Consider the following 27,377-nt stretch of genomic DNA (forward strand, 5'->3'; position numbering starts at 1 on the left):
AAGAACAAGTTTTAATAATTCCACTTTTAAAAAAATGCAGGTAGGATATTTTCCATCCCTGTAATTTAAGTACAAATCAAAAAACGTCATGCGCTTATACAAGAGCAATAAAAAAAAATTAAATATTTATTTGAACAACAAGCTTAAGTTCAAGCTGCAAAGTTGGCAATGTAGATTTTAAACACAGATCACAGAAGCGTTCACAAAAGGTATTTGAGCAAAGAACAAAAATACTAAAAATATACTAAACAGCTGCTGATTTTAAAGAAACAAAAAAAGGTTTGTAATCACTATACAAAATGTAAAATGTATTAAACACTACCATCCACAGAACAGAGGTTTGTTTTTAAAGTGATTATATTTAAAAATTATTTGTGTAGTTAATTATATAGTGAATTGTAAATGAATATTATACAGAAAACTCCTTTTGGTCTGCAATTCCTTTGTTGCACTATAGCACATCCAATCACGTTGCAAAACTGAGCAATTATTATTTTTTCCTTACTATCAATAAAGAAAACAATTATTGATAATACAGTAAATATTGTCAGGTCTACAAATAATGAAATTAAAATTTCTCCTTCAACTATGAAGTGCTTTCCATGCAAAGTTAGCACTTGCTTGTTTAACAGAGTGTGCTACCAAGCAATGTCCAGGGTTGTAGATGCTGTTGAGTAAAACTAAACTTTACAAATCAAAGATTGAATGTAATCATGCAACCCTCTTACTACTTGAGTATACCCACTGTGTCACCTATCAATTTACTGCCTTTCCAGAATATCATTCAAGGCATCCAAAATTAGACAATGATAAATATACATATAATGAAAGGACACACACTGCTATTTGACACTACTACTGGTAATGTCTGTGCTACGTGAAAGCACCTTTAAAAAGAGCCTATGCGGCAAGAGATAAGTGTCTAAAGATTCAAAATGAATCAACAGTATTGGATAACAATATAATTCTCAACTCAGAAGCTGCCTCAAGATTAGGTGCATCTTCAGTTAATGTAACAGGAAAAAAAGGCAATGGATTTTATTTTATTAATTGTATCCACTCAAACTGACCTAAGGCCATCAGATGTGCAGACACAATGAAGTTTTTTTTTCTTTTTACAGTTCTTTAATTGTAGGATGATAAAGGAATAGATCTATTTAAAAACAAAACAAATAGCTATTTTATCTAGATTAAGAAGTGGCACCAGGTGTCGGGTTCACATTTTGAGTGGCCACTTGTGGTGCAACTTCAATGATTCGTGGTTTATCTATTATTCTGGCAGTACGATTGCCCTTCTCTACAATCCCAATAATCCATGCTTGGTGACCCTCGCCGTATTTCGGAGATTTGATCTCGGCGCAGAAACGTGCTGCCTGTTCACGTGGTAAACAGATAAGGAGACCTCCTGCAAAGAAAAAGGATCAGCACATTAACTTTTGGTTGCATTTCAACATCAAAACGTTTAGAACCTGACCCTGCAGCCCTTCTTCAGGCAAACTCTTCTTGGCTTCATAGTTTCTCTGAAAGAATAAGGACAGCAGAAGATGATTTGGTGGAGGCCTTTCTGCTGTCACTGGGAAACATCAAACTTACCATAACCATAAATGTAACAAATAATGTGTAACCAAATAAGCACTGCAAAAGTTAGTGAAAAAGCAACATGCTAAGGACAACAAAAGATATATTGAAACACAACAAAGGCATTGCAAAACTATAACAAATATTGCAACTCACCCCTACTAAAAATTCACATATAATCATTATGATGAATAAAGGGCCCTATTCGGATACCCTGACTCCCATGTGCATAGCACCTTAATCCTCAAATAGTTCCACTGCGTTCACTGGAACCTCTCACAGAGTAAGGTGCTGTTCAAGGTGAGTAAAGGTGTCAGAATGTGACCCAAAGTTATGTCTGGGTCTGACCCTACAAGTCTTGCTCAGTTAGTGTCTCTGATTTTAGTAGGGCTGCTTATGTGAATAGCGTTTTCAAATATACAGTCTTCTCCACAAAACCCTCTCCCACACGCTCATTATTGATTGAAAATAATATTGTTTGCTAATGAAAACAGCATATTTTACATTCACTTAAGAAAAATAGGAATACTGTGGTACTTCTTCAACCCCTTTCTTCCAACTATTACTTGCAAGACCATCCTTTTTCAGGGCATTGAAAGGTACTGGAATGGATTTTTTGAGATCTGGGTTCTTCCTGTGGGACCTTGGGCAGAGTAATTAATCTCTCTGCACCTGTTTCTTATGTGTAAAAAGCTGAAAATACTTCCCACCTCATAGTGCTGTTGTGAAGACAAATCTAATAGTGTATGTGAAATGATCAGATACTACGGCAATAAGTGCCATAAAAAGCTCTGTAAATAAGTAGATTTTACTAATCATACCTCACAGCACCTGATGGTAGGAAAGACACATATAGGAATTGATATGTTAAAACAACTACCGCATTCGATACATAGCAATCTCACACAACCCTCTGGTACAGAAAATGGATAGTCCCTGAAGAATTTAGCCAGGGCACTCCTACTCTTATGAAAAGTGCCACAGTATCTTAAGTGACCAGAAATAGTAAAGACTTTGGGTCTTACATCTAATCTAGGATGGCACATCCAGCAGCACAGTGCCCACTATCATCATAGCAGGTCACTGATTTAGAAGAGACTCTGGGAGAAGAGCACCATCTACTGAATCACCCACAAAAATCCCAGCAGTACACAGGAGTTTCTTTGAGCTCTTGTAAAAGCGTGCCAATCCTACTCATCTTGTAAAATCTTATGGATCACAGCTTATAGGGGTATAGCTGCAGGCTGCTAGCATGCCATGGACTTCAGATTTTTTTTGTGGATACTGAGTATCTTCATGTACAACATGCTCTTCCCATATAGGCAAGAAGGGAAAGAAATTACATGAAACAGAAACTATCTTTAATTGAAAAGCTACTTCTTTTGCAGCCTTAAACAGTAATGGTAATTAAAAATAATATATATATAAACATTATTTCTAGGTGCTGTGTGTGGACTCACGATGTCTGCTACACATGAAAACACCTACATCTCCCAGGCATTTGAAGATATTCGCTCCCCTGTGTCTATCTTTAATCAAAAGCAACAAAAGCAGAAAGGCAAAAAACACCATGATGTGTAAACTACTCCAAACATAATGGGCCAAATTAACCCCTGGGGAAGCAAGTGCTATTCCCCTGGAAGTCTCCGGTTCAAATTCAACAGTGATTTCATTGGTGATGCAAATGGGTCAGAGAATAAGTTTAAATAATAAAACAACATAACTTGCATTTGGCATTCAGTGAACAACTTGCATACCAATTGGACAAAAGGGAGGAGTGGTGGGAAGTATAGCAGGACAAATTATTAATAAAGGTGCAAGGAAGTAACCTGCACTTATCAATTTTCCCCCTCAGCACCTCCTGTTAGTTGCCTATCCTGCTATAATATGCCAATGATAAATCTGCCTTATGATCTTTAGAGAGATGTCATGAGTTGAGGCTATTTGCAAGTTTCCACTGAAAACAGTTCTCATCTGAACACCACCACCCCATGTATACATCACCAACTCCTAATGTAGAGTCTACTATTGGTTATTAAAGTTTTGTCACCCTAACACTGGTATTGGTGCATACTCAAGAAACAATGGTTATGAGTGCTTTCCATCATTTGCTGTACTCTGCTACAAAAAATCTCTTTGCAAAATATGAAGCTACAGATGTAATATTTCAGGAAATTTAAGAAAACAATGGGTAACTGCTCCAATTATCCTGCAAGTAAATACAGGAAATGCTATACATATCCATAAAGTCCAACTCACATGTTCTGTAACACCTGTCAAATCCAAGTCCATAAATACCTGTAAAACTGGCGAGAGGTATTCAAGCAACATCCATCCACATCTACACTGAATGTAAATAATTGTGGAGAAGCCAATTGAAAGGAATTCACAACAGAGTTTAAGAGACACACCTTCCTTATGAATCATCTAATTTGTTTCCCAGAGTTTCATCTTTTCTAGGAAAAGACAGTGCTGGCCCCAGGTGAGGGATGGACAGCCCCGAGACTGAAGTGCTCTATTCACAGAGCAGGGATAGCGCAAGGGCCAGGATATACCAGTGCAAGTTTTTGCACAGTGCTATACCACAGCCTCTCACTCATGAGGGAAGAGCCTCAAAGAGTAAGGTAGTTCAGTTCAGTCTCCATTCCCAGGCAGTGTTTGGCCTCTCTGCAACTGCTAACTAAGGTGGCAATTAATCCCATCTGAGGTGGTGTTTGTTATGCAGATATCTGTCCACCAAGAATGGGACTCAGACTAGCAAACACATTCATGTAAGTCCCCAGATAGCCACCACATAATATTTTTCATCTGTACTGACTGGGTCTGGATTTGAACTCTTGAAATGGATCATATTCCATATCCTAAGCATCTGAGCCACAAAGTCTCCCCAGGACAGAGCTTCTCTTTAAACACCTATGGCTAAAGAACAATTGAACATATTACAGTAAGTTGCATATTCACTAGGGGAAAGTTTATAGCTCTCATTGCGATACCTCTTTCCAGATCTTCAGACTATGTTTTGCTTTCAGGGGCCCTCTTTCTGCAGAGAACTTGAATAATACTTTTGGAGAGAGGAGAGACAAGAGATGCAGAGGGTGAAGAGGAGAGGTGACAAAAAGTAAAAGAGAGAGTAAAGAAACAAGGGGAGACCAAGAGGAAAAATGAGGTAGCGAGAGAAACTTCAAGGAGAAGAACAGAGCTCTTATTCTGAGAGGCTGTATGGCCAGGGAATTAAGAAGATACAGAGCTGTTTACCTCCTGGTCTCCAGTTCAAATGCACCTCTAGGAGGTAGTGACCAACAGTTGTTGCCACCTGATGGCTGTTTAGAGGCTTATGTGAAATGAATTTGGTTTTATCAGCCTAATTTCTAATAGACGAATGCAAATATGACAAAATCATCACTACAAGCCGCATCTTACTTGACAGTCTCTAGAGAGACTAAGTATTGAATGGATCTTAGAGACTGAATTCCTTTCTCAATACTAGCAATAGTATCTCCAGGTCAGGTTTGCGACACATTCACAGGACAGTGGGGGAATAAACCTGCATAGTTGATGCTTGTGCTAGATAGAGTGACGGCTTCAGTCTCTGGGGTTGGCAATTCAGTACTAAAATTCATACAGATTTATAAAAGAAAAATACAAAATACATATTTGATTGGCAGTAGCATTGCAGGCAGTGTTACTTTTGAGAAAATGCAGTGCTAGCTATGTACATATTCAAATATTCACTGATCTGTAATAAGAAATAAGGATTTAAAGAAATTCAGAACCATCACTAATAGTAAATGCTAAATGTTTCAGATATTCCCCACAAGAGGTTTTTAAAATACAGTATTTCATAAGGGACGAGAGAGGCACATTCAAAATAGCTTGGTGGTTTGTTCACAGGCTGAAAAAGTTAATTGTGAGCAACTGTATGGCTAACACTCTCACTAGCCTGGTAACACCATTTAGAACTCAACACATGGTGTTTGTAGCTACACCTTTGGAATAATGTGAAATTCTGAAGGGAAAAAATAAGCCACTCACCTGACGTCTCAGGACAGGTCCCATGCATGAGGCCAAACATATTGCCACATGCTTTGCTAACTGCAGCCATCTTGGCTAGGACAGGAAGGTTATGGATAACGAAGGACACCTCATTTCGTTGTTGTTTGGCTAGGTTCTGTGCATGCCCCAGGATTCCAAATCCTGTGATATCTGTAGCTGCGTGTGCATTGAAAGTGTGCATGAGTCCAGCAGCTTGACAAGAAAAAATAAACAGGGAAAGTAACATTTATAGAGTATGACAGAGACAATTAAAATGGTGTTACAGACCTTTAAAATAAATATCTAACCTCCCTGCTCTAACAAAAACCATCAAGCTTCAAATCTTTCAGTGGAAAAGTCAGTTAAAACATAAGGACAACAGAAATTCACAGGTACTGAGCAGATTCCCTTTAAACATTTGATTTGACAGTGTTTTTTTCAGTGTAATTAAATACAGCAAAATATAATTTTTAATTAAATTATATTTATGAGCATGTTAAATAAAACATGCTAATGGTGCCAGATCCAAGTTTACCCAACGTTTGGGGATGAAGGTGTTGAGTTCCCCGGGTTTTGGCTTGGCCCATTAGCTGTAAAGTTGAGATTCAGATTGAATTGGTTTGTTGGTTTCAAAAAATTTACTTCAGAACTTTTAACATGAGACCTGCACTTTGCATTCCGAGGGCTTAGAGAAGAGAGCATGTACAGGTCAGGCAGTAGAGACAGACAAGCAGAGCCAACGCCGTAATGTTCCAGTCTCCCCACCAAGGCATTCACGGAATCCTTGGGCATTTGTAATTGCCAAGCTCCTGGCCGGTAGAAAGGAACTTCCACGTGCAGGACAATAGCTTTAGTTAAGAGCATTTAAATGCTGTTGAAGGTGACCTACAAAGGGGAGCGAGAAAAATGTTTTGCCCTTTTTAAGCACTTTCTGATGTATGAACAAGGTTTGAGAGGGGTTTTTTATATTAGAAATCCAGGTCATCTAGTCTATTTTTTCTTGGAATGGGAGGGCAAGTACCAGGAAGTAAAATCTGAGAAAGTGAGAGGAGAAGAGATTTTTAAGCATCCCAGCACCCTCAATTAAAGCTTAAAAACTCCCATATTCAGTTCTATCCCCCTCCAAAAAGATGTCCAACAAAAAATAGTGTCACGCTGCTTGCTATTTCTATGGTAAAAAGCAAAAAGCCCTAAACACTAAAGGAAAGAATTGACACACCACTTTTTTCCAGCAGGAAAAAGGGAGGAGACAGGGAAGCAAGAAAATGAGAATGGGGAGAGGGGGTTGGCACGAGGGAAAGATCCTGGAATAAAATTTTGAATTAAAAATAAATGAAAAATATCATTTATTTGAAAAGTTTTTGTGAAAATTAAATTTAAAGTTTTGACCGCCCCTACTTTCAGAGCTTCATTAGGCATCGGGGGGGTGGGAGGGGAAAAAAAAAAAAAAAGCAGCAGCAGCACAGACTCCAATTTCCCTTTAAAATATTCTCTAACTCAGGGGTTCTCAATCTTTTTCTTTCTGAGTCCCCCCCCAATATTCTATAAAAAATTCCAGGGCCCAGCCGGTGGGAGGGGGCGGGGGGGAGAGAAGGGGGAGGAAGAGACGGACGGAGGGCGCCTTGGGTAGAAGCATAATTTGACTTCCATATTGCAGGAGCAAGGCCCGGTGGGGCTTGGACCAGCTGTGCCTGGCAGGGCCCAGGGAAGAGAATGCCACCTCCACCCCCTGACTCACCTCAGCAGGCCACCCAGCCTGTCTGGGCTGGGGGGAGGGGGGAGAGGCGGGGAGACAGGGACGGGACACAGCCAAAAATTATAAACTCGGGGACTTGGAGGGGGGAATGCTAGCTCAAAAAGTTTGAAAATAGCTCAGGGTGCAGGCAGGGGGTAGCTAGGGGCTGTGTGCAATGAGGGTTGTTGGTAGCTAGGGGCTGTATGCGGGCAAGGGGTAGCGGAGGGTGCAAGGAGAGGGGTAGTTAGGGGCTGTGAGCCAGGAGGGGCCCCCCTGCATTTGCTGCTCCCCGAGAGCTCTGCCAGCCCCGGAGCCAGGTACCCCTGCTTACTGGCTGCATGAGCAGTCAAATGGGGCTGGGAGCGGCGGAGCAGCCGCAATCCCAGACACCAGCAGCAGAAGATGGGGGAACGCCACGGCTGCCCACTCCATGGCACCAGCTGCCCTGCATTGCTCAGCTCCAGCTTCCAGCCTCCACTCTGGCCAGGGGGTGGGGCCTTAGGGGTGCTGGGGGACAGGAGGAGGTGTGTGGGGGGGTGGAGTTGACCCCAGGACTGCCCCACTCTGCATAAGGCACTGCAGTTCGGGGGAGCAACACCCCCCATGCTCCTCCAACTTCGCCCAGGGGCTTGGGGCTTCAGCCCTGAGGGGGTCACCAGGGCTCCAGGATTCAGCCCGGCACCTCTGGGCTTTAGTACTGTGGGAAGTGCTGGAGCTTGGGGCTCCAGGCTTCAGGGCCCCATGGACCCTCTGAAACAGCTCACAGCCCCTCACGGGACCACAGAACCCCAATTGAGAACCGCTGCTCTAACTCACATGTTATTTACTTCACTCACCCGGAAAACATTCATCTCAAGAACCATTTGTGCCTTTGCTATATAATTAACAGGTGTCTTTTTAATCTTGCTTCATGAACATTGAACATATTAAAGATGAGAGGCTGAGCTGATGTAGCTTATTTCCCCACAGCAGACAGCTGAAATTAAATGTGGAAAACCGACCCAAAACCAAAAAAACCCAGACCTCTAGGGCATTCTTATTCTTCATACCTGTTCTGTTGAGCCTTGCCATGTTCATCATTGCCTCCTGGTATGCTAACTCCACATCTTCTTGAGTTACCACTAGCTTTATTTTATTCCATTTTTCTGGCTATTTGGTGGGAGGAGAGACATGATTTATTTAGTTTATTTTCTTAGTTTTGTGGATATGCGTTTTAAAATGCATTCAGATGTATGCAACTTTAATCCAAGATGTACTTCCACTTCTTGAATGTTTAGTTTAATTTTTAAAGGGCTAACATTTTCAAGTCAATGATATTTTACTAATGTGTCTTTACATTTGCAGAAATATAAAACAAGTTTCTCCATTTATATTTGATCACCCTGTTGTGCCTAGATATTGCATTTCATAGGGCATTGTATTTAAAGATTTATTAGATACAACATTTAAGTGCTGTACACATTTTACACTGCCCTCTGTGGGAAGATGCAGTAGGGTAATCTATCCTCTAAATACCTCCCTCAGACAGAGCTTGTGCAGGATTAAAAGAGATGCACCTTACAACATGCTCCAACATCTAGCAAACCAAGGCACTTTTGGACAAAGAAAGGGAATAATTCCACAGCTGGAAACTCTCCACCAGGAAGCCTGGGCCACCAGTACACAAGAGTTCAACCCTCAGGACTGACAGCAAGAGTTTCAAATGATCTTTCATTGTTCCCTCAGTTCTGAGCACTGTAGGGGAGAGCATGCTCTCACTAAGCAAGCTGGGATCATGTCATCCTGTAAGGTTCACCTCCATTTTAAAGTTACCTGCTTTTTTCCCCCCCAAACGTTTTCATAGATTTACTCCACAGTCCATCCCTTTCTAACATCATGTGCTAACAACAACTTGTATTTATATGGTGCCTTTCATCCCAAACAATCCCCAAACACTTCATGAATGGATACTCAAACAGAGATAACTTAATTCATTACTGGAAATAATGCTACATCTAGATTAACAGTTGATTTGTTTCAAACAGTTCAGAGCAACACGACAAAACAGGCTTAAGATTGGAAGTGAAAAGTGTATGCAATGAAAAACCAAGGGAGAGAATTGGAATAGATGAAAATATAATTATCCAAGCTGGAATCTGGTCAGGACACTGTGATTAACACTCTTATAAGAACATCTATACAATCACTAGTGGACACTGGTATTAACCAGTATCTGAAGGAGAGTACTTTCAGTAGCACAGTTACCTCTACCATTAGGCTGGAGCACTGGTTTGGTAATGACTCAAAAGAATTCCACCTACCAATATCATCACCCCTTCCTGTAGCACACAGTTTCATTTGTAAGTTCTCCCAATCAAGTACTGACCCATCTTAGATATCTGCAAGTCAGAGCAATCCCACTCCATGCTCTTCAATCTTTGCTCCACTCCCTGCGACTACACAACTGAAGGAGGCAGATGTGGGCTGCAGATCTTCCCTGCATCATTTCCTATCTTCAACTCTCACTCTAAAATCTTCCTTTTCATTTTTGCCTATGAATGACACAAAGCCCACTCATATTTCCTAATACAGCATCCTTCCACTTCATTATCCCTATAGCTATACTCTGCAAGAAACTTTCATTACTTCTTTACCACATTTAATGTTTTAGCTCACTTTTTACTCTGTAATCAATCTCCATATTCAAGCTTTCCTTTCTTCCCTGTACAAAAGTTGCTGTACCATGCAGTCTCTCTTCAAAGCATTTTCTGGTACAAAGAATCTATTTATATAATATAAAGTAATACCCCTTTAGAAGCTTTATATATAGATAAATATGATGGGTAATCTCGGTTTTCTCTTCTTTTTTAAAAAAAGAGAACAAAAAAGGTGGTGCAACCTCAACAGAATTTTTCTTTTGCTCACAATTAAAGATATACATCGATTTCCTTTCTGCCTCTGTTTTTCATAGCAGAAAGTGCTTTGGTTGACAGTCAAGGAAAATTTGAAGTACTTGAAATATGTGGCACTTCAGAATAGCCTTCATTTGTGAGTCTGTATGTCAGTGAAACATGTCAATAAGTGAGATTTTGGTCAGAAAAGAGACCATAAAAAGGTCATCTTGCTGTTTCATATTTATTTCCCACCAATGACTTTCACATTAGGTACTTTCTCTCAGGCCCGCCATCCTGAGATCTGATTGGCATGGGTGGGACTCTGCAGCTACGCAGATTGCAAGATCAGACCTTAGATCTTCTTTTACAAATTTAAAGAGAAAATAAGTGTTTTTTCCAGCTGCCCATTCTTCAGACTCAACCTAGGCTCCATGGGGGGGGAAAAATCAAGCTAGTTTCCCACCCCTCTTTTGCTAACCACAGAGATTCTGGAATTAGAATTCATCTGGCAATTTAGTGGCTGACACCCCAGGCAAATTAGATATTGTCTCACTCTTCTGACAGCCTATTGGCTCTGCAGTCCCCATAACAGTAAAAACGCATCTTTTTAAAATGCAAACTAAGCAGTGGTAATTCTGAAGACATACAGTGAGAGCCAAATCACAAACAGATGCCAATTTTACAATCACTTTTCAGCTCTGTAGCTACATGTTTGCCTTAAGTAACACATGGAAATATTTCCACGTACATAGTGCAACTATAGATATTTCTTAAACTCAAAGTGTAATAAATGGACTGTTGAGATATTTCCATTTACCCATATACAGAAAGTCCATGAACATTGGGTGAAATCCTGGCCCTACTGAAGTCAATGGGGCCAGCATTTCACCCAGGATGTCAAGTCATTGTTTTGTTCATCGACAGGCATCCAGATCCATTTTTTTTGTTATTAATCTTGTTTAGTACAGTAGTGCCTAAGGACCACCAAAAAATGGACCCCATTGTGCTAGGCATTGTACAAACAAAGAGTAGCAGACAACCCCTGCCTGGAAGAACTTGTAATCTAAACACAAAAGGCAGACACAGGGTGTGGGGAGAGGGATAAGACAGCAATCCTCTTAAATACTACTTAAACTAATGAGCATTCCCATTTCAAAATGTTGTGGCCCTTCACGCAATATCACAGACACTTCACCCCATTCTAAGCAGTTTACTCACAATATCTAGCCATTGGTGGACAGCTACAGCCACTTGCGTTCCCAAGGGTTTAGTCAACACAAGTACATCTCCTGGCACTGCATTGTCTGGCCTGCAAACAAAGTGTTCCTATATTAATTACAAAGTGAAATTTACACTTGAATAGGAGTATTAGGTTGGAAATTATATTTTCACAATACCATACATTCCATTGCACGTAAAATTCATATTTTTAGAAGACATATACAACTTAGAAAACCCCCATATAATTACCCTGTGGATTTCATTGTCACAGGATATTATTGAGGCAGAGAGCTTATGAATATATTTAAAAGGAGATAAGATCTTCATATAAAGGACAGTGCCTGCAGTTGCATAAGATCATGCGTTTTTTCTATTAAGTTGTTGGGTACATTAGGACAGAAGAAACAAAGGACGTTATCAGTCCTCATAATTCAAGGCATACATTGAATCACCAGCTGTGGCCAGGGGGAAATTCCTTCTTATGGCATAATACTCCACACAGGGAAGGGTTGATGCCTTCCTCCATAGCATTCAACATTGGCTAATGTTGGATACAAGGTAACGGATAGCCTGAAAGCTGTAAGCACAGCACTGGTGTGACAGTTCTTGTGTTCTTAACTATCATTAATATGGTACTTCAGATACCATTTTAAAAAAATCAGCATCCTAACCAGTTTTAGGAAGCCAGGCTCTCCATCCCCAACTATCATTGAGATCTAAAGGTTCCAAAGCTTAAATCCGCCTCTTGAAGGAGCATATATGAGCACAATGTTTCATTTCTGATACTGTACACTCTTTTTGAAAAAGCAAACCAATGCAAGAAAGATGTTGGCAGCAATCTTAGATATCTCTAAGGTATCCATCACAAGAGTACCCAAATGCTGAGAAAATACATCTTTATTCATCAGGAGAAATTAAAATAAAGAACATGATATGGTATTAAAAAGGAAGATACACCTTTATTTAACCCTTTAATATGGCACCATGCGATTTTGTTCAGTGATTTAACTTACATTATAAATTCATTAGGCTGACAGACTGTAGTGGCCACTCCTCCTAAAACAATCCAAGGATTTAACACTGTTTGGCCACCAGTCACAGATGTTCCTGCCTCTTCTGCTGCATCTTTGAAACCCTGGATAATTAGAGGCATCACTTTGTCCCTTTCCTACAGATCAAAGTACAGAGGTCAGAGTTTCATATAAGCAGTGTCTACTCATTTCACAACTGGATCAGGGCATTAGGAACTCAATCCAGCTCCCACTGAAGTCCAGGGCAAGATTCTCATTCAGCAGAAGCTGGATCAAGCCCTAAAAAAAGTTAGCCTCCAGCAACTGACATTCCATACAGTACTGTCATGGTTTCACAGCTCCTTGTAAAATGTTGAAGGAACATCCCCAAAAGGTCACACAGGAGCTAAAAAAGCTGGGACATGAACCAAGGATTGCATAGATCCAAGTCTCTGCTCCTTATGGACTGAAGAAAATTCTGCAAATTCAGAACATCCTGCTGTTTAATCTGGGGCAGCCCACAGGATGTTAGTGCCATAGGGAAAAGTGGAATTTGGCCCTTGGCCCCTGAAAAAGAGATTGCTCTCTGTTCTGTTTCCCACTATCCCACCCAGCTGAGCAACCCACAGGGTCCCAGGTCATCTCTTCCTCCAAGAGGGCAGGTCTTTTTCTGCTTTGCCATCTGCCACAGGTGCTGGTGTTTTCCAAAAATCCACCTCACTTTCTTTGGCACCCGATCAGTAGTGCTTCAAAGGAAGCATTACATCAGCTGGCACAAAAGACCCCAGAGAGTACCTATACAAGTTCTTATACCACACCTATCAACATGGTATTCAAGAGCTGTCTCAGGCCCCTACTGTGCAGGGCTGAGCAGGAACAGGGACACCGTTTGGGAGAAGACAACTAAAGTACTGGCAGAAAACGCGCAGCCAGAGAAGAGCTGTTCAGGACCAGCCTGTCGGCAAGCAAACACAGAAGTCCTATCAATATGCAAGTGACTGATTCTTAGGTGTAGCATCCTATGAGATCACCCACCGAGTCCCTTTTTAAAAAGGCCCAAAACTTTGAGGAAAAAAACATTAACATGTGTACGGCAAAGCTAAATGATCAATTAGGGTAACACACTGTGGCAGGTATAGTTATTTGGGTTCATTTGTTTCACAGTAATCAACATGGACCTTACCCTATCTGTCATTTTATTACTGATCCCAAGGAGCATCAACATGTTGTCGCATTCTGTGACCCCCATAGCATAAAGGTCACTTAGGACATTGGCACAAGCTATACGTCCCTGCAAAGAAACAAAGACCAAAAAATCCAGATCAATATTTCCGTATGTTCAGATAATACTTCACATGAATAGGACAGTCCTAGTCTTTAACACATGATTATACTCGGAGGTTGTAAAACTGGCATGTTCTCACTCCACAGACCTGCTCCGTATCTCTACTCTAAATCAGAGCAGCTCTCTTTAATGACAATGAGCCCAGTTCTGAACTGGCTTAATCCGTACCTCCACTGAAGTCAATGGAGCTATAATATGCCAATTTACATCAGCTGAGGATCTAGCCCTGTAAGTTTATACTGCTTTCTACTTCTGTTAGCCCTCCAGAACCAGCATAGCTATGAGACAGTGAGTTGGATTCCAATCCTTATTTTACATTATCTCAGAATTGTTTACTAAGTTCCCATCAGTCATACCTGTGCAAAACTACTGATGGGAATGCAGAGATATCACTCAGGACATAATGCAGTTATGCAGACTTAACTGAAGGCCTATTTAGCCTACAAAACAGTTTTTGTCAGAATGTTAAGAGCAGAGAGGAGATAGCAAGCACTCCTTGATGAGGGAACAGAGCTGAAGACACTGAGCTCTCTGATGAAGAACATGCCCAGTAGGAAGGGATGTCAAAACAAAACCAACCAACCAAACCCACAACAGCCGCCAAATTCTGTTCTCAATTACATTGGTGTAGGTCTGGGGTAACTCCACAGGCTTTAATAAAGTACTTCTGGGGGGATTCTGTGTGACTGCTCACTCGCAGAAAACAGCCCCCCCCCTCAATTCCTGTGCTTCCCTGCAGAAAATGACATGGGGGGGCACATTCCACATGGGGTTACGTGCACTGCCACCATCCCTCCCCCAATTCTGCAAGTGCAGAGCTGCCCACCTGAAGGAGGCTGTCTCTGAGCTCTGCTGACACTGCAACTGAATGCTGCCTCTTGGGTCCTAATGTCAGTTGTGCTCCCCTTCTGTGTGCTGCAGTAGGGTTGGGTAAGGGGGGGGGGGGCTGGGGGAAATGAGGAAAGAGGGATGGAATAGGCTAAGGGGAGGGGAATGTGGAAATGACAGGAGGAGGATGGAGAAGAAAAGGGGATAGGGGAATCATGGGGGGGAGTGGGAGCCCAGCATGTGGTGTCCCCTTGGCAGCAGCTGGGGCTCACCCATTAATCAGGCTCATCAAACCCTCACCCTGACAAGCCCTACCCCCTACACGTGGACCCCTCCACAGTGAGCACCCCCCCACATCCAGACCTACCCCCCGCCGAGTCTCATCTTCCCATACCCAGACCCCTTCTGCTGAACCCCAACGACCTTCACCTGGATCCCTGCAGAGTTCCATTGCCCCTGCACTCGGAACCCCCAAACAACCCCTGTGCATCCAAATCTCCCACTGAGCTGCCTGCACCCAGATTGCCCCACACAGAAACCTCTCACCCCACACTAAGCCCCTCCACACTTGGATCCTGCTCAGCTGAGCCTGCCCACCCACACCTGGTGCACCTGGCACAAAGCGGGAGGGCCCCGGGGTGTTTCTGGGGCAGGCCCAGCTCTTGCACTGTGTCAGGTCAGGTGCAGCCTCACTGCTGAGTCCCAGTACCAGGGGAGGTCAGGGCTTCAGGGTGATCTCCCACCTCAATGCAACCAGTGGCCTGTGCTCCCCACTGCTATGCTGGAGCCCCATTTATTGACAAATAAAATTTGCAGAATTTTAAAATATTGTGCGCATAATTTTTAATTTTTGGCACAGAATTCCCTCAGGAGTAATAAAGTTCATCTGGATTTACATCTATAGAGATGGAACAGAATCTGACCCTATGTTTTTAATATCCATTTTTCTGGAATTTCCCCCAAAACCTTAATATGATAAAATAACTGCTTCACATATTTAAGCACAACAATTTGGGCCAAAGAAAAAAAAATCCTAGATAGAAAGCAGATTAAAAAAAAAAATCATATTTAAACTAAAGTGCAAATCTTCACTGTAAGAGTTATATTAGAATGTAAGCTCTTTGGACCAAAGACCATGTCTCTAACTTTGCTAGAAAGTGCCCAGCTCATCTTTTGAACATACTGTTTTACAGCATACAATCTGACCACAATGGACCATCATCCAACTTCAGATACACACACACAGCTCCCCACTGATGTTAGTGCAGCCCTCTGCATATATCTGAAACTGGAATATAATTGAGTATTTTAAATTATTTTAAAAGGCTTGCTCACTATGCACACTGCATGGCTCCAAGGAGACCCAATGCTAGTTTATGTAGATGATTAAGGAGGCTCAAACATGTCATTTTCCTTTCTGTACTGGGATTATCACACTATTAAGCACTATCTTCAGTGTTTACCAAGCAAGCTGCTAGTTTATCCTCTCTTAAGAACAAGTGATAAGGTTTTCCAGACCACAATGACAACAGTTCTCTGGCCTAATGGCAATGCAATACCCTGCCAATAGGCAAAACCCCCAGGGAGACACACTCAGGAATTGCAGTTCTCAAGTCTGAGAAAACTGAGGTGGAGACAAACTTGGCAACACACTTACTTTGCCTCCAGTATTGGCAAACACCAGAAGGTTCATAATTGTGGTTAGCCTGGGTATAAGTGTCCAAGCTCTTGGATGGTTATCTGGGGCTTCAGCCTGCAAACCTTTAGCCATATGATTAGTCCCATTGAAACAAATGGATCTACTTTTAGGAGTAAGGACAACTCATGAAAACAAAGCTCTCTTCTGCTCCTGTACTTAAAACATGCCTCTTATATTGCAGGCGGGGCTTGTAGCACACACCGCCTATTATTAAGGCTCCTCTCAACATGTCCCTTTAGAAGAGCGGTTTTCAATTGCTTAGAACTTTGCCAAACTATAACCATTTGGACTGAAATTCTGCATGCCTCGCATCTGCCTCAGGTTAAATGTTGGAAAATTTCAGCCAAAATGGTTCAGCCATTTCCAAAAATAAGGCTATGAAAAAATGTTTTGTCCATGTTAAAAAATTATTGCAACTTTTACTTAGAAATGATCTAGCATCCCCATGTTTTGAAGCAAGGGCTTGAAATTTGGCAGCAGGGGGTGGCCTTTTGTCAGAGATGAGCCTTTTGCTATCCATGTGAAAAATCCACCTAAATTTGTCCCAGTTATAAGCCCTTGGAAGAAAAAGAAAGAAAATCACTGCTTGCACATGCTCAGCAGAGACTTCCAGGAGCTTATCAATTAAAATGTCCAAAGATTCTGTCCTCTATCCCCTCCCAGTTCCTAATATTACTCAAACTGCACATTATGTGCTATCCTCACAGAGCAACTGCCCATGATTCAACTCAAGGCTATGTGGACTCATAAGGCTTTTCCCTGTAATGGTTGCTCCAGGCTGGGGTGGGGCCAGTCACCGGAACTAAGAATACGGCACCTGTCTCTCCTTTCAGTGCCCCCAAGATGTCATGGAGGAGTAATCCAACTGATTCAAATACAGACAGGAGGGAAAGGAGTAAATTCAGACAAGGAGTCTGGTAAGACTGGGACTGCAGGGGAGGGAGAGGAGGGAGGTGAGACTTTGAGCCAGTTGGCTTGCAGGGGGAGAGAACATTGAGATGGAGGGGGAGCTGGGTGGAGGGAGACTGGGGCTACCTGGACAAGAAGATAGATTCAGAACCAGTGTGTGTGGTGGGGGAGGAGATACAGATCTTACAAGGAGCTGGGGTTCAGATGGGAAAACTGGGAATAGCCAGGCGGAGAGACAGGGACAAGGAGACAGGGAGGGGATGGGAGGAGAACCCAATTTTGAGGAGCCTTGGAATGTGAAAACTGGGATTCGCTGGACAAGGATACTGGGACTGGGTGTGGGAAAGGGGAAAGACTGGGACTCAGAGTGTGCCCATAGGGGGAGGCTAGGATGGGCTGAACAAGGAGACTGAGGTGAGATGTCTGAGGAGCAGAGACTTAGGCTATGTCTACACTACGGGGGGGGGGGGAGGGAATCGATTTCAGATACACAAATTCAGCTACGGGAATATCGTAGCTGAATTTGACGTATCTGATCCAACATACCCCGCTGTAAGGACAGCGGCAAATCGACCGCCGCGGCTCCCCCGTTGACGGCGCTTACTCCTACCTGGGCTGGTGGAGTACGCGCGTCGATTCGGGGATCGATTATCATGTCCCAACGAGACGTGATAAATCGATCCCCGAGAGATCGATTTTCTACCGCCGATCCGGGCGGGTAGTGAAGACCAGCCCTTAGACTGGAACAAGGAATTAGGAGTGGAGTGTGACGTTGCAGTCTATAAGGTTTTATAAAAATATGCTAATGAGTGAATATAATGTAACTGGAAAATGCTTCATGCAAAAGGTCTCTTGTAAGGGATCATTACAAAGCTTATAATCTACTGAGTGTGATCATCCTATTTGTATAAATGTACCACTCTTGTACCTGAAACTAGAAATATGAAATATAACTCTGAGAGCCTATTGTAATTATGCAATGCGTGGGCCATTAATGGTGGTTTGGAATCTTGACTCCCGTTAACCAGGACAATTGTCTGCAGATGGCTGTGTTTACCTGTTAGTCTTCCTATATATGTGTGTGCTGGCAAGTGGGCAATGAAGTCTTGCAGTGACATGTGATCATGTCACCTGAACTGGAATCCATCTTTAACCTGGTGTCTTTCCATTGAGAACGAGTGGGGTGGGAATCCAGAGAGGGACAAAGGATTCCCGCCTTATGCAAAAGATATATAAAAGGGTGGAACAGAACAAAGGGGGAGGAGCCATCATGAGGAATCCCCTAGCTACCACCTGAGCTGGAACAAGAGTTGTACCAGGGGAACGAATTGTGCACAGGCCTGGAAAGTGTCCAGTCTGAGGAAAAAACTTACTGAAGCATCTCTGAGGGTGAGATTATCTGTATTCAGTTTGATTAGACATAGATTTGCACGTTTTATTTTATTTTGCTTGGTAACTTACTTTGTTCTGTCTGTTACTACTTGGAACCACTTAAATCCTACTTCTGTATTTAATAAAATCACTTTTTACTTATTAACTCAGAGTATGTATTAATACTTGGGGGAGCAAACAACTGTGCATCTCTCTCTATTGGCATTATAGAGGGCGAACAATTTATGAGTTTACCCTGCAAAAGCTTTATACAGGGTAAAACGGATTTATTTCGGTTTAGACCCCATGGGAGTTGGGCATCTGAGTGTTAAAGACAAGAACACTTCTGTTAGCTGCTTTCAGGTAAACCTGCAGCTTTGGGGCAAGTAATTCTTACCCTGGGTCTTTGTTGGAGCAGACGGGAGCGTCTGGCTCAGCAAGACAAGGTGCTGGGGCCCCGAACTGGCAGGGAAGGCAGGGACAGAAGTAGTCTTGGCACATCGGGTGGCAGCTCCCAAGGGGGGTTCTGTGATCCAACCCATCACATGGAGAAGACACAGAACTGGGACAGGTTGGAAGGGATGAGACAGAAGGGGTCAAACTTGGGGGAAATGGTCAGAAGAGTCAGTGCCCACATGATACCACCCCCTCCAGGGCTTGAAATGGAACCCAAGATTACAGAGTCTCACTGTTCCTCTGCTGTCAACAAATATCTAGGAAATCCACTGACAAAGTGTGTCTCATTCCGCTCTAGTGCTGGTCCACACAGAGGTTTGACAACCTACTATTATATCAGTTACTCCATTAGTTCAAGTGGCAGAGGTCTGCGTGGTAGATCTAGAAGTTCCAACTCTGCTGATGAACCACAAGCGTGTCATTACGATGCCACATGATGGAATTTGTTTTTTCAGTATATATTTTTTAAAAACCTAGAAAATCGCACACAAACTTCGTTTAAAGAACATTACCAAGGTTGCAAAGTCAAGCACTCAGAAGTTAGGAAATGTCAAAATTAAGGTTGCCTGAGCTCTGTCCATCCGGTGTACTCAAGGAGGCAGAGGTGCTATAGAAAAAAATAGTTTGTGATCGTGTTATTAAAGCTGAAGCATAATGCATACGTGCAAGGGAGCTGTATTAAGGTTGCATAGGCAACCTTAATTCGGGTATTTCTTAACTTTTGAGTGCTTGACTTGGCAACCTTAATAATGGTCTTTTAAAATATTTTTGGTGTATAATACAGATCACCACCAGTGCACATAGCACTGTAAAAACACATGCATCTCTTTCGTGAGAGAGGCAGTAATATAATCTGAGTACAGAACTGGAAACCAGCCCCAAATCCTAATCCAGTTATTGTTCCTGGACTTTAATCCTCACTCTGCCACTGATTTGCTATATAACCTTGGACAGTCAGGTGCCTAAGTACCCGTGAGGATCTGGGCCATAATCTCTCTGAATCTCAATTTCTCCATCTGCAAGGTAGAAACAATACAAAGAAGTGTTGGGGAGACTAGTGATTTTGCAAAGAGCTCTGAAGTTGAAGAGTGCAATATAATTGCTAAGTATGATTATTTAGGCTCTTCCAGTCCTGCAATTTTATCTAATCATTTGAGAACCCCAAAAAACATCCCAACTGGAATTTGGTTCCGTGAGTAGGTCAGAGGATAAGAGGGGCTTTCTATTTAATCTGAACCAGTTTGCTCAGTACCTCACAGAGAACCCCATTTCCCTCAATAGCACTTTCCCAACCAAAGTGACTAACTGAACAGCAGTAGGGGGCAGCTTTGTTTTTAATCTTAGCTGTTCTCCTGACATACCCCTCTTTAGAAAGCATTGCTGCAACTGCATTGGCAAATATGGGAATGACACGGGAGTGAAAATATGAAAGAGTTTCTTTGTCTCATACATATCTCTGAGACACACAGAACATGACAAACCAACCAGTGCAATGGCTGATTGTACAAGACAGCAAGTTCTCACCAGCGTAGACAACTCAGATTAATGAAAGCACAAATCAAAGTCAGCGATACATGTAATTGCAAGTTTAGCCAACTTACCATCATATAAGGGTCATCCACAATGGGATAAATGTAATCTGTTGTCTGGACCAAAGACAAACCACCATGTCTTAAAGGAATGACACAAGTGTCCATCCCAATTCCTGCAAGGACAAGAAACCATCAATAAACTGAATAATTTATTCATCCCTTAGATGACTGTAATTCTCAATAAAAGGGAATTTGTAAAACAGGCCTATGAAATACAAGCCACTGCCAAAGAAGCAACTATCACGATTCTGTTCCTTACAGGAGGTATATTTTAAACAAATGAAAGAAACTAAGACAAAGAAAAACTTGAGAATGGGACAGGAAACTGAAGTGGGAAAGCTATAAATGTAAGAGCACATCCTTGAGTTACAATCTAATGCAATTGAATAATGTATGGCAAGTTTAATTATGATGGGGGTTTCTTCTTTTTTGAAAATGCTTGCCCTGTACTATATCATTCTGGGGAGAAACCTGGCAGATGCACTTCAAGTTTGGTAGGTGGCTGTTCTCAGAACATCTTGCCAAAACATTGTAACAGTAGTTTTAATCTTCAGTAATAATTTATCACAATCACCATGGCAAATCACAAAGGGACGTAGCCTTCTGGCAGATCAAGCACGGCCCAGATCAATCTCTAGCTAGGTCCTTAAGACAGTCTTGCTGGATGTTCAGTCTAAATCTGTTATTGGCAGTCTTACTGTGCCATCCAAGCTTTTGGTACCCACATGATCACCAATTGTGTAGCAACATTCCTTGGTAAACAAGCTTTGTAATCCATTGGTCTTCCATCCTAATAAATCCATACCAAGAAAGATGCTGAAACTAAACCACTCTGATGGAAGCGGTTGGCTATATATCCTCAATATATACTCTCCCCACTTTGGAAAAAAAACGCTAAATGTGTTGCAGTCCACATCTTAGGCCCTCATTCTGCAAGCTGATTCACACACATGGACCCCCTGTAATTGTGTGAAGCTCTACTGATCTCAGTGGGGTTTCACAAGGGCAAAAGATTCTGCCATACATAAGAGCTCAGAGGATTAGGGCCTGAGTACCTAAATCGGCAATCTCTTACTCATGGAAGTATTCTGAACTGCATTTGGGACTACTCTGAGTGAGTCATAACTACTTGCGGGAGTAGGGCCCAATTCTGCAAATCCTATTATTGGTATTTTCCTTCCGAACAGCATCTCAGAAGTACCATCCATACACATGGATAAGGAAGTCACTGGCCTTCTTATAAAGCACAAAACATCAAAAGAAATACTGCCAAATGCATTTCTTGATGCATTTGTTAAAGGGATATTCATCTTAAAGTACATTTTAAAAAGACTTAGTAAGTCTATTAATAACACAGGTGAGAAAACTAAGTTTTGAAAAATTCCTTCCAGCTTTTAACTTATTTTCTCTCCCCCCATTTATTGTTGCCCATTCATAAGGCTGAACAATAAAAACTCAACTAGCAATTTCATTGTTGTTTAGAGCCAGTTTTGCTTTCTAGCTCTCATGAAACAACAGCGGGTGGAAAACTGCAGAGGACTAATTAAATCCAATTAAACGAGCACCCCCCCCCTTTTTTTTTTAAACTCATGAAAACATTTCTATTATTTAAACAAAGGTGCCACACAAACATTAAATTTTGGGCCAGAATGAGATCAGTGTCCCTTATCATGGGTCCTCTTAAATTATATTGCCACTGAGCCTCACACACAATTACTTCATAGATATATTTCATACAAAGATTGCCTTTGTTTAAGTGGGAACATTGGCTTTCTACTGATTTTCACGGATTCTGCCCTCTTTGGGAAAACCGTGTTGTGACCTGTTAGTCTAATAAGTGTTATCTAGTTACATTAAAATTGTTTAAAGTGAACTCACTGTATGCCAGATTAAAGAACAGTAAAATATTTTCAAAAACAAATATGTTGATAAGCCTGAAGTGGAAGAATTTCTAAAATTTGCACTTTGGAGAAGAGATTAAATACATAGGGCTAAATAAACAGATGAACTGAATTAAAAACCTGTCATTAAACATTTTGTCTTGACTAATTTATCTATATCAATATTAGGAACTGTAGCTGGTATCAAAATATCCACATGCACCCTGTTCCCTGTGAAGGTTGCTTTTGCAGGTTACTTTTCTGTTCTCCTTGCATCACTATGCAAATACCAAAGAGAAAGCAAATCTGGCAAGAGCCATATAGGTCTTGGAGAGACAGCCTTTCCCATAAAACCTCTACAGGGAGAACAGAAAAGTTATAAAGAACATGACACAATGAGAGGACTGAAAGACTGATTTTTTTTTCCCTTCCCTTTTGGCTTACAACGGTGGATTCAATTTAGAAATGAAGGGAGGCTGGACTTGGGAGCTGGATAATTATTTACAATCAATTCTCAGTTTCACTTTAAGTCAGAAAATAAACTGTTCAATATTTTAGGGGAAAACCCCAAAACTATATAGATAATTCTGAAACAGTACTATGACTATTTTGCATTCACTGAGGAAATACTAAAATGGATACATTTGCTTTTAGAAATCAATTGTTACTATTTTGGTTACTGAACATCCACATAATTCATGTACAGACTATTAGTGAAAAAGACTATTGTTCTTCTTATATTATAAGAACTCTCTCTCTATACTTTTAGAGTCATTTCATAGCTCCTTTTTCCCCCTTCATAGTTAAATGCTTTGCAGAAAGGATATTAATAATTGCAGTACAAAATTATTATTCTTGTATAGCAAGATGACAACTGCAGGTTTATCCTTCACATTTCTGGACACAATCCCTATTATGTTAATGTATATGCATCGGACAACACTTTAATTTTAAACTAAATGAGCAAGCTAATAAATTAATAGGCTAACAGCCAACTTGATCTACTGTTTATGAAACAGGGAAACAGCAGTATCACTTGTTACTAGAGAAACAAACACTCACCCAACCTGGGCATAACTGCTCCCAGAAACTGTTCATCTTCTTGAAAATGGTTTTCTTGTAGGGACTCAAGCAGTTTCTGTAAAACATCCTGAGGCACTTTACAGCCTGTGCCTTTAAGTTCAGTGAATCGAGTCAGTCGGAAGCTCTTGTCCAGTTCGTAAGTTTCTGGGTTAAAGGACTCCCGAACAGACATGGTTCTGAGTGCTACCTTCCCCCCCACCTTGAGCAAACGTATCTGTTGGTTTCTCTGCTGATCAACCTAGTTAGAAAAATTGGGAACATTAGAAAATTCTTAGAACCTACAAGACAACAAGTTAGTGTATGTACTGTAAATAATATATATCAAAATATTCATGGTTTTTGGGGAGGGATCTTTTTGCCCCCCATCCCTTTTTTTTTTTTAAATAAGTAAAGCAAAGCAAAGCATTGAGCAGACATCATCTGTTACAATAGGAGGGCATATCCCACAATATAAGTTTCCTGAGACTACAAAGGAATGGTTCCTCTTCCATCTTCTGACATTTAAACTATAACACTGTCAGGCCAGTCAGAGGAGTGATATGACTTTTCCCCTAGTCATGCCACACTAGTGTTTAATTAAAAAAAAAAAAAAAAAAAAAAAAAGTCCGCAGACCTCACTTAACAGATATAGATATAGATATATATATATGTTTGTGTAAGTGGGAACAACCCCCAAGAGGAGCTTTAGGCCCTGATCCTGCAATATGCTCAGGGTCGGGGGCTTTGTACACTAAGGCTTTGTATACAATGGAACTTCAGCAAAACTTGTCGTTTGGGGTGTTTAAAAAAAAACAAACACACACACATACCCCAAATGGCAAAAGTTTTACCGACAAAAAGCACCGGTGTGAACAGCGCTTTGTCAGCAGGAGCACTCTCCTGCCGATAAAGCTGCTGACACTTGTTGGGGGAAGTTTTTGTTGGTGGGAGAGCTCTCTCCTGCTGGCAAACAGCAGCTACACTGCGTACCTTTTAGCGGCACGGGTGTCGCTAAAAGGTGCATAGTGTAGACAAAGCTTAAGCTCATTGCAAGATCAGAACCTTGGGCAAAAGCCTCTTTATTTCAAATGACACCTTTCAAACAATGGGGCAAGTTCAGTTCTGGTTTAAGAGGGTACAACTCATTTGGAGTCAACAGAAATACACCTGTTCACACCAGTGGTCTATTTTCCCTAGGAGACCTATGTGCTAGTAATATAAAGCATTAAGAAAGGAAAACATTTAATTAGGATATTTCCTCTAAAAGCATATTTTATGATGTTCATACACTAAAGCTGTTCAAAAGAAACAGAGTTCATGCCTCTCAGGACTTTTTTTGGAACTGAACATACTTAATCAGAGTAAACCACCCATTAGAAAGTTCATGTAAAAAGACACTGATGAAATTTATTTAATAAAATTCTTAACAATGCACATCTAATTTTAGAAGACGTTTTCCACTCTGAGTCAGACATACAGCACACTCCAAAACTAATAAGAGGCCTAACTGAAGCGTTTAACTTCTAAACAGGAATGGTGGTGATATGGTGCAATTTATCTTCCTTGAAGAAAAAGTTTTTCTGGAATTATTTAAAGTGACCTACATGCAGTAGGGTCTTAGAAAGCAAATGTCATGCCTATCAAAAGTGTTCAACATGCAGCACTGAGTGACTGCTGATCATGTTGATACTGGGTTACGCTGAAAAGTTCAGCACCACTACTGGCCTCTATTCAGTATGTTTGGTACCATTCAAAAAAAAAATTATCTACAGCCTTATGCAAATGGGTCTGCTAGTATAGTGCTTATAACAGGCTGCCTCTTAACAAGTTCTACAAACTCTCAGAGATGTTATTTTATTGACTATAGTATAGAATAGCAATTCAAGTTTTAAAGTCCCTGAAAAGGTCTGATTAGGAACTGAACTCCCATTTACAGTATTTTCCCTCCTTCCCTGGGAGGCGTGTCACTTATTTAAAACAAATCTTCAAAAGCCCAAGCTTGGGCAGTAATCCAAGCGCTCATTACAAGAACGTGTTTTGGGTGAGCAATGCATCTGGTTTGTAACTTTTGTCTTCAATGCAAGGCAATAGGCACTAGCAATCAGAGAGGATACTAACTAGAAAACAACCTGTGGAAAGAAGTAGGAGAAAAAAAGTGGCTTTTAATGGAAAGATATTTTTGAACTCGAACTACTTATTTCCAGAAAAACTGTAAAAAAATTGCGTTTTCCAAGTGGGGAAACATTTCCCTTCACTTACCCAAACCCTGGTGTATTCTTAGCACCCCCTATCCACTTCTATAGGAAAGGATTTAGAGGCCAAAGACAACAAGCAGAACTTTTTGCATAGTCTTGAGCACTAATACACGCACTTAAATATATTCCCTGATTTTAAAAATAAACGTTGAACTACACAAGTGACAAAGTTATTTAGTTAAAAACCTCAATAGGGAAAGGAGCACAAAAGGCTTCATGGTGAAGATCTGAATGTGCTGCATGCAATAATTTTGGACACTGCCATGGAAGCAACCTTGCAAGATCCAATTTCATGTGACTTTTGGCACCCTGCACAAACATGCATTTCTAGCATCCAGTGTACTTGCAAAATAAACAACCCTCTCCATTAGAACAAATCGCCCATATACTCCAGATGTTTGTTACTTTAAAACAATGACAAATATTAGTAGAGTTTAACCCTTGCCACTCTACAACCCTGACCATAAATAAAAATGTACGTTGGAGGGTGGTGAGGAAAAAAATGACTGCGGAACAGGACCAGATACCTACCCAAAATAAACCCAATGACGGGGAATAGCAACACAAATGAGGGGCATCTACAAGGCGAAGAACTGCAACGAGCATTTCTCCATGGAGTGTAGCGCAGAAGGCTGCGGAGAGACATGGCTCTGGGACACCTTAAATTTCAAGCTGCTGCCTTTAAAGGCAAGCAAGGGCCTCTACTGCTGCTCTTTGTGCAGCCGTGTGGGAGCCTGGCTGGCTGTGCACAGGAAAGAACCGTGCACACAGCAATCCCCTTCGAACCCCCCAAAGGAGGCTCCTACAAACAGATCTTTGCGGGGGGGGGGGGGAGAGAATGTTCTCCCTTACACACGAAATTATTAGCAGCAAAAGTGCGGGGGGAGGCAGGTAAAATGTCAGCAGAAGCGGAGTTAACCCTTCGGTGGACGCAGAGATGCAGGGACAGCGTTTAAAGACGAACAGCCGCAGCCGCCCCCCATTGCCGCCGCAGCCCCGGGGAGGGCGGGGAGGGGATGGAACGTTCCCCGGGAGCGGCGCGCGCCAGGCTCCCCGGCCAGGGGACTCCACGGCGCCGGGCCCCAGCGGCAGCAAAAATGTCGGCGGGTGAAAAATTTAACCCATCGCCTGCCAGCCTCGCCGCCGGGAGTTTTTTAAAGCGGCCCCGGCGGCGCCTCGCATCCCCTTCCCCCGCCCCCCCGCGGCCGGGCTCAGGGGCTGGGGCCAGGCATGCCCCATGCGCCCCGGCCGGCCCCCACAACGCGGGGAAGCCGCCATCCAGTGCAAGGCCGGGTGTTTAACGGCGGAGGCGGATTCCCCTTTAAATCTCCCCGCTTGCCCCCCCCCCTCCCCAGGTCTCCCTCTTACCGGCTCGCTCCTCGCCCTCCCTCCGCCTCCTCCCGCGAACGGGACTCCCAACCCAGTCCCACAATGCACCGGGCGCGCCGGGCTCCCTCAGCGCCGCCTGAATGGAAATGCCGCCGCCGGGCGGGGAGGATGCCCCCCCCTACACACACACACACACACTGTC

General features: G+C 42.1%; 1 protein-coding gene across 2 annotated transcripts; it reads right to left on the reverse strand.

Moving 5' to 3' along the window:
• Positions 1-108: 108 nt before the first annotated feature.
• SEPHS1 (selenophosphate synthetase 1) lies at positions 109-27,377 on the reverse strand. 2 transcript variants are annotated; one of them, XM_054016704.1, is made up of 9 exons: positions 27,215-27,377; positions 23,592-23,850; positions 20,659-20,762; positions 13,633-13,740; positions 12,453-12,607; positions 11,437-11,527; positions 8,395-8,494; positions 5,611-5,823; positions 109-1,405 (listed from the first exon to the last, which is right to left on the reverse strand). In XM_054016704.1, exons 2-9 carry the CDS (start codon positions 23,782-23,784, stop codon positions 1,191-1,193), a joined length of 1,179 nt encoding a protein of 392 aa, XP_053872679.1. In that variant the 5' UTR covers positions 23,785-23,850; positions 27,215-27,377; the 3' UTR covers positions 109-1,190. The 2 variants fall into 2 exon arrangements, with proteins under 2 accessions (XP_053872679.1, XP_053872670.1); XM_054016695.1 differs by lacking the exon at positions 27,215-27,377 and adding an exon at positions 26,378-26,953.

The sequence above is a fragment of the Malaclemys terrapin genome, chromosome 1, assembly GCF_027887155.1.
Source record: "Malaclemys terrapin pileata isolate rMalTer1 chromosome 1, rMalTer1.hap1, whole genome shotgun sequence".
Taxonomy (NCBI): Eukaryota; Metazoa; Chordata; order Testudines; family Emydidae; genus Malaclemys; species Malaclemys terrapin.

Coding starts and splice junctions, on each gene's coding strand:
- SEPHS1 (XM_054016695.1), bottom strand. CDS start 26,452: ATGCTCGTTGCAGTTCTTCGCCTTGTAGATGCCCCTCATTTGTGTTGC. Junction 13,741..20,658: donor TGGATGACCCTTATATGATG/GTAAGTTGGCTA, acceptor GTTTCTTTGCAG/GGACGTATAGCTTGTGCCAA. Junction 12,608..13,632: donor GTAATAAAATGACAGATAGG/GTAAGGTCCATG, acceptor TTTGATCTGTAG/GAAAGGGACAAAGTGATGCC.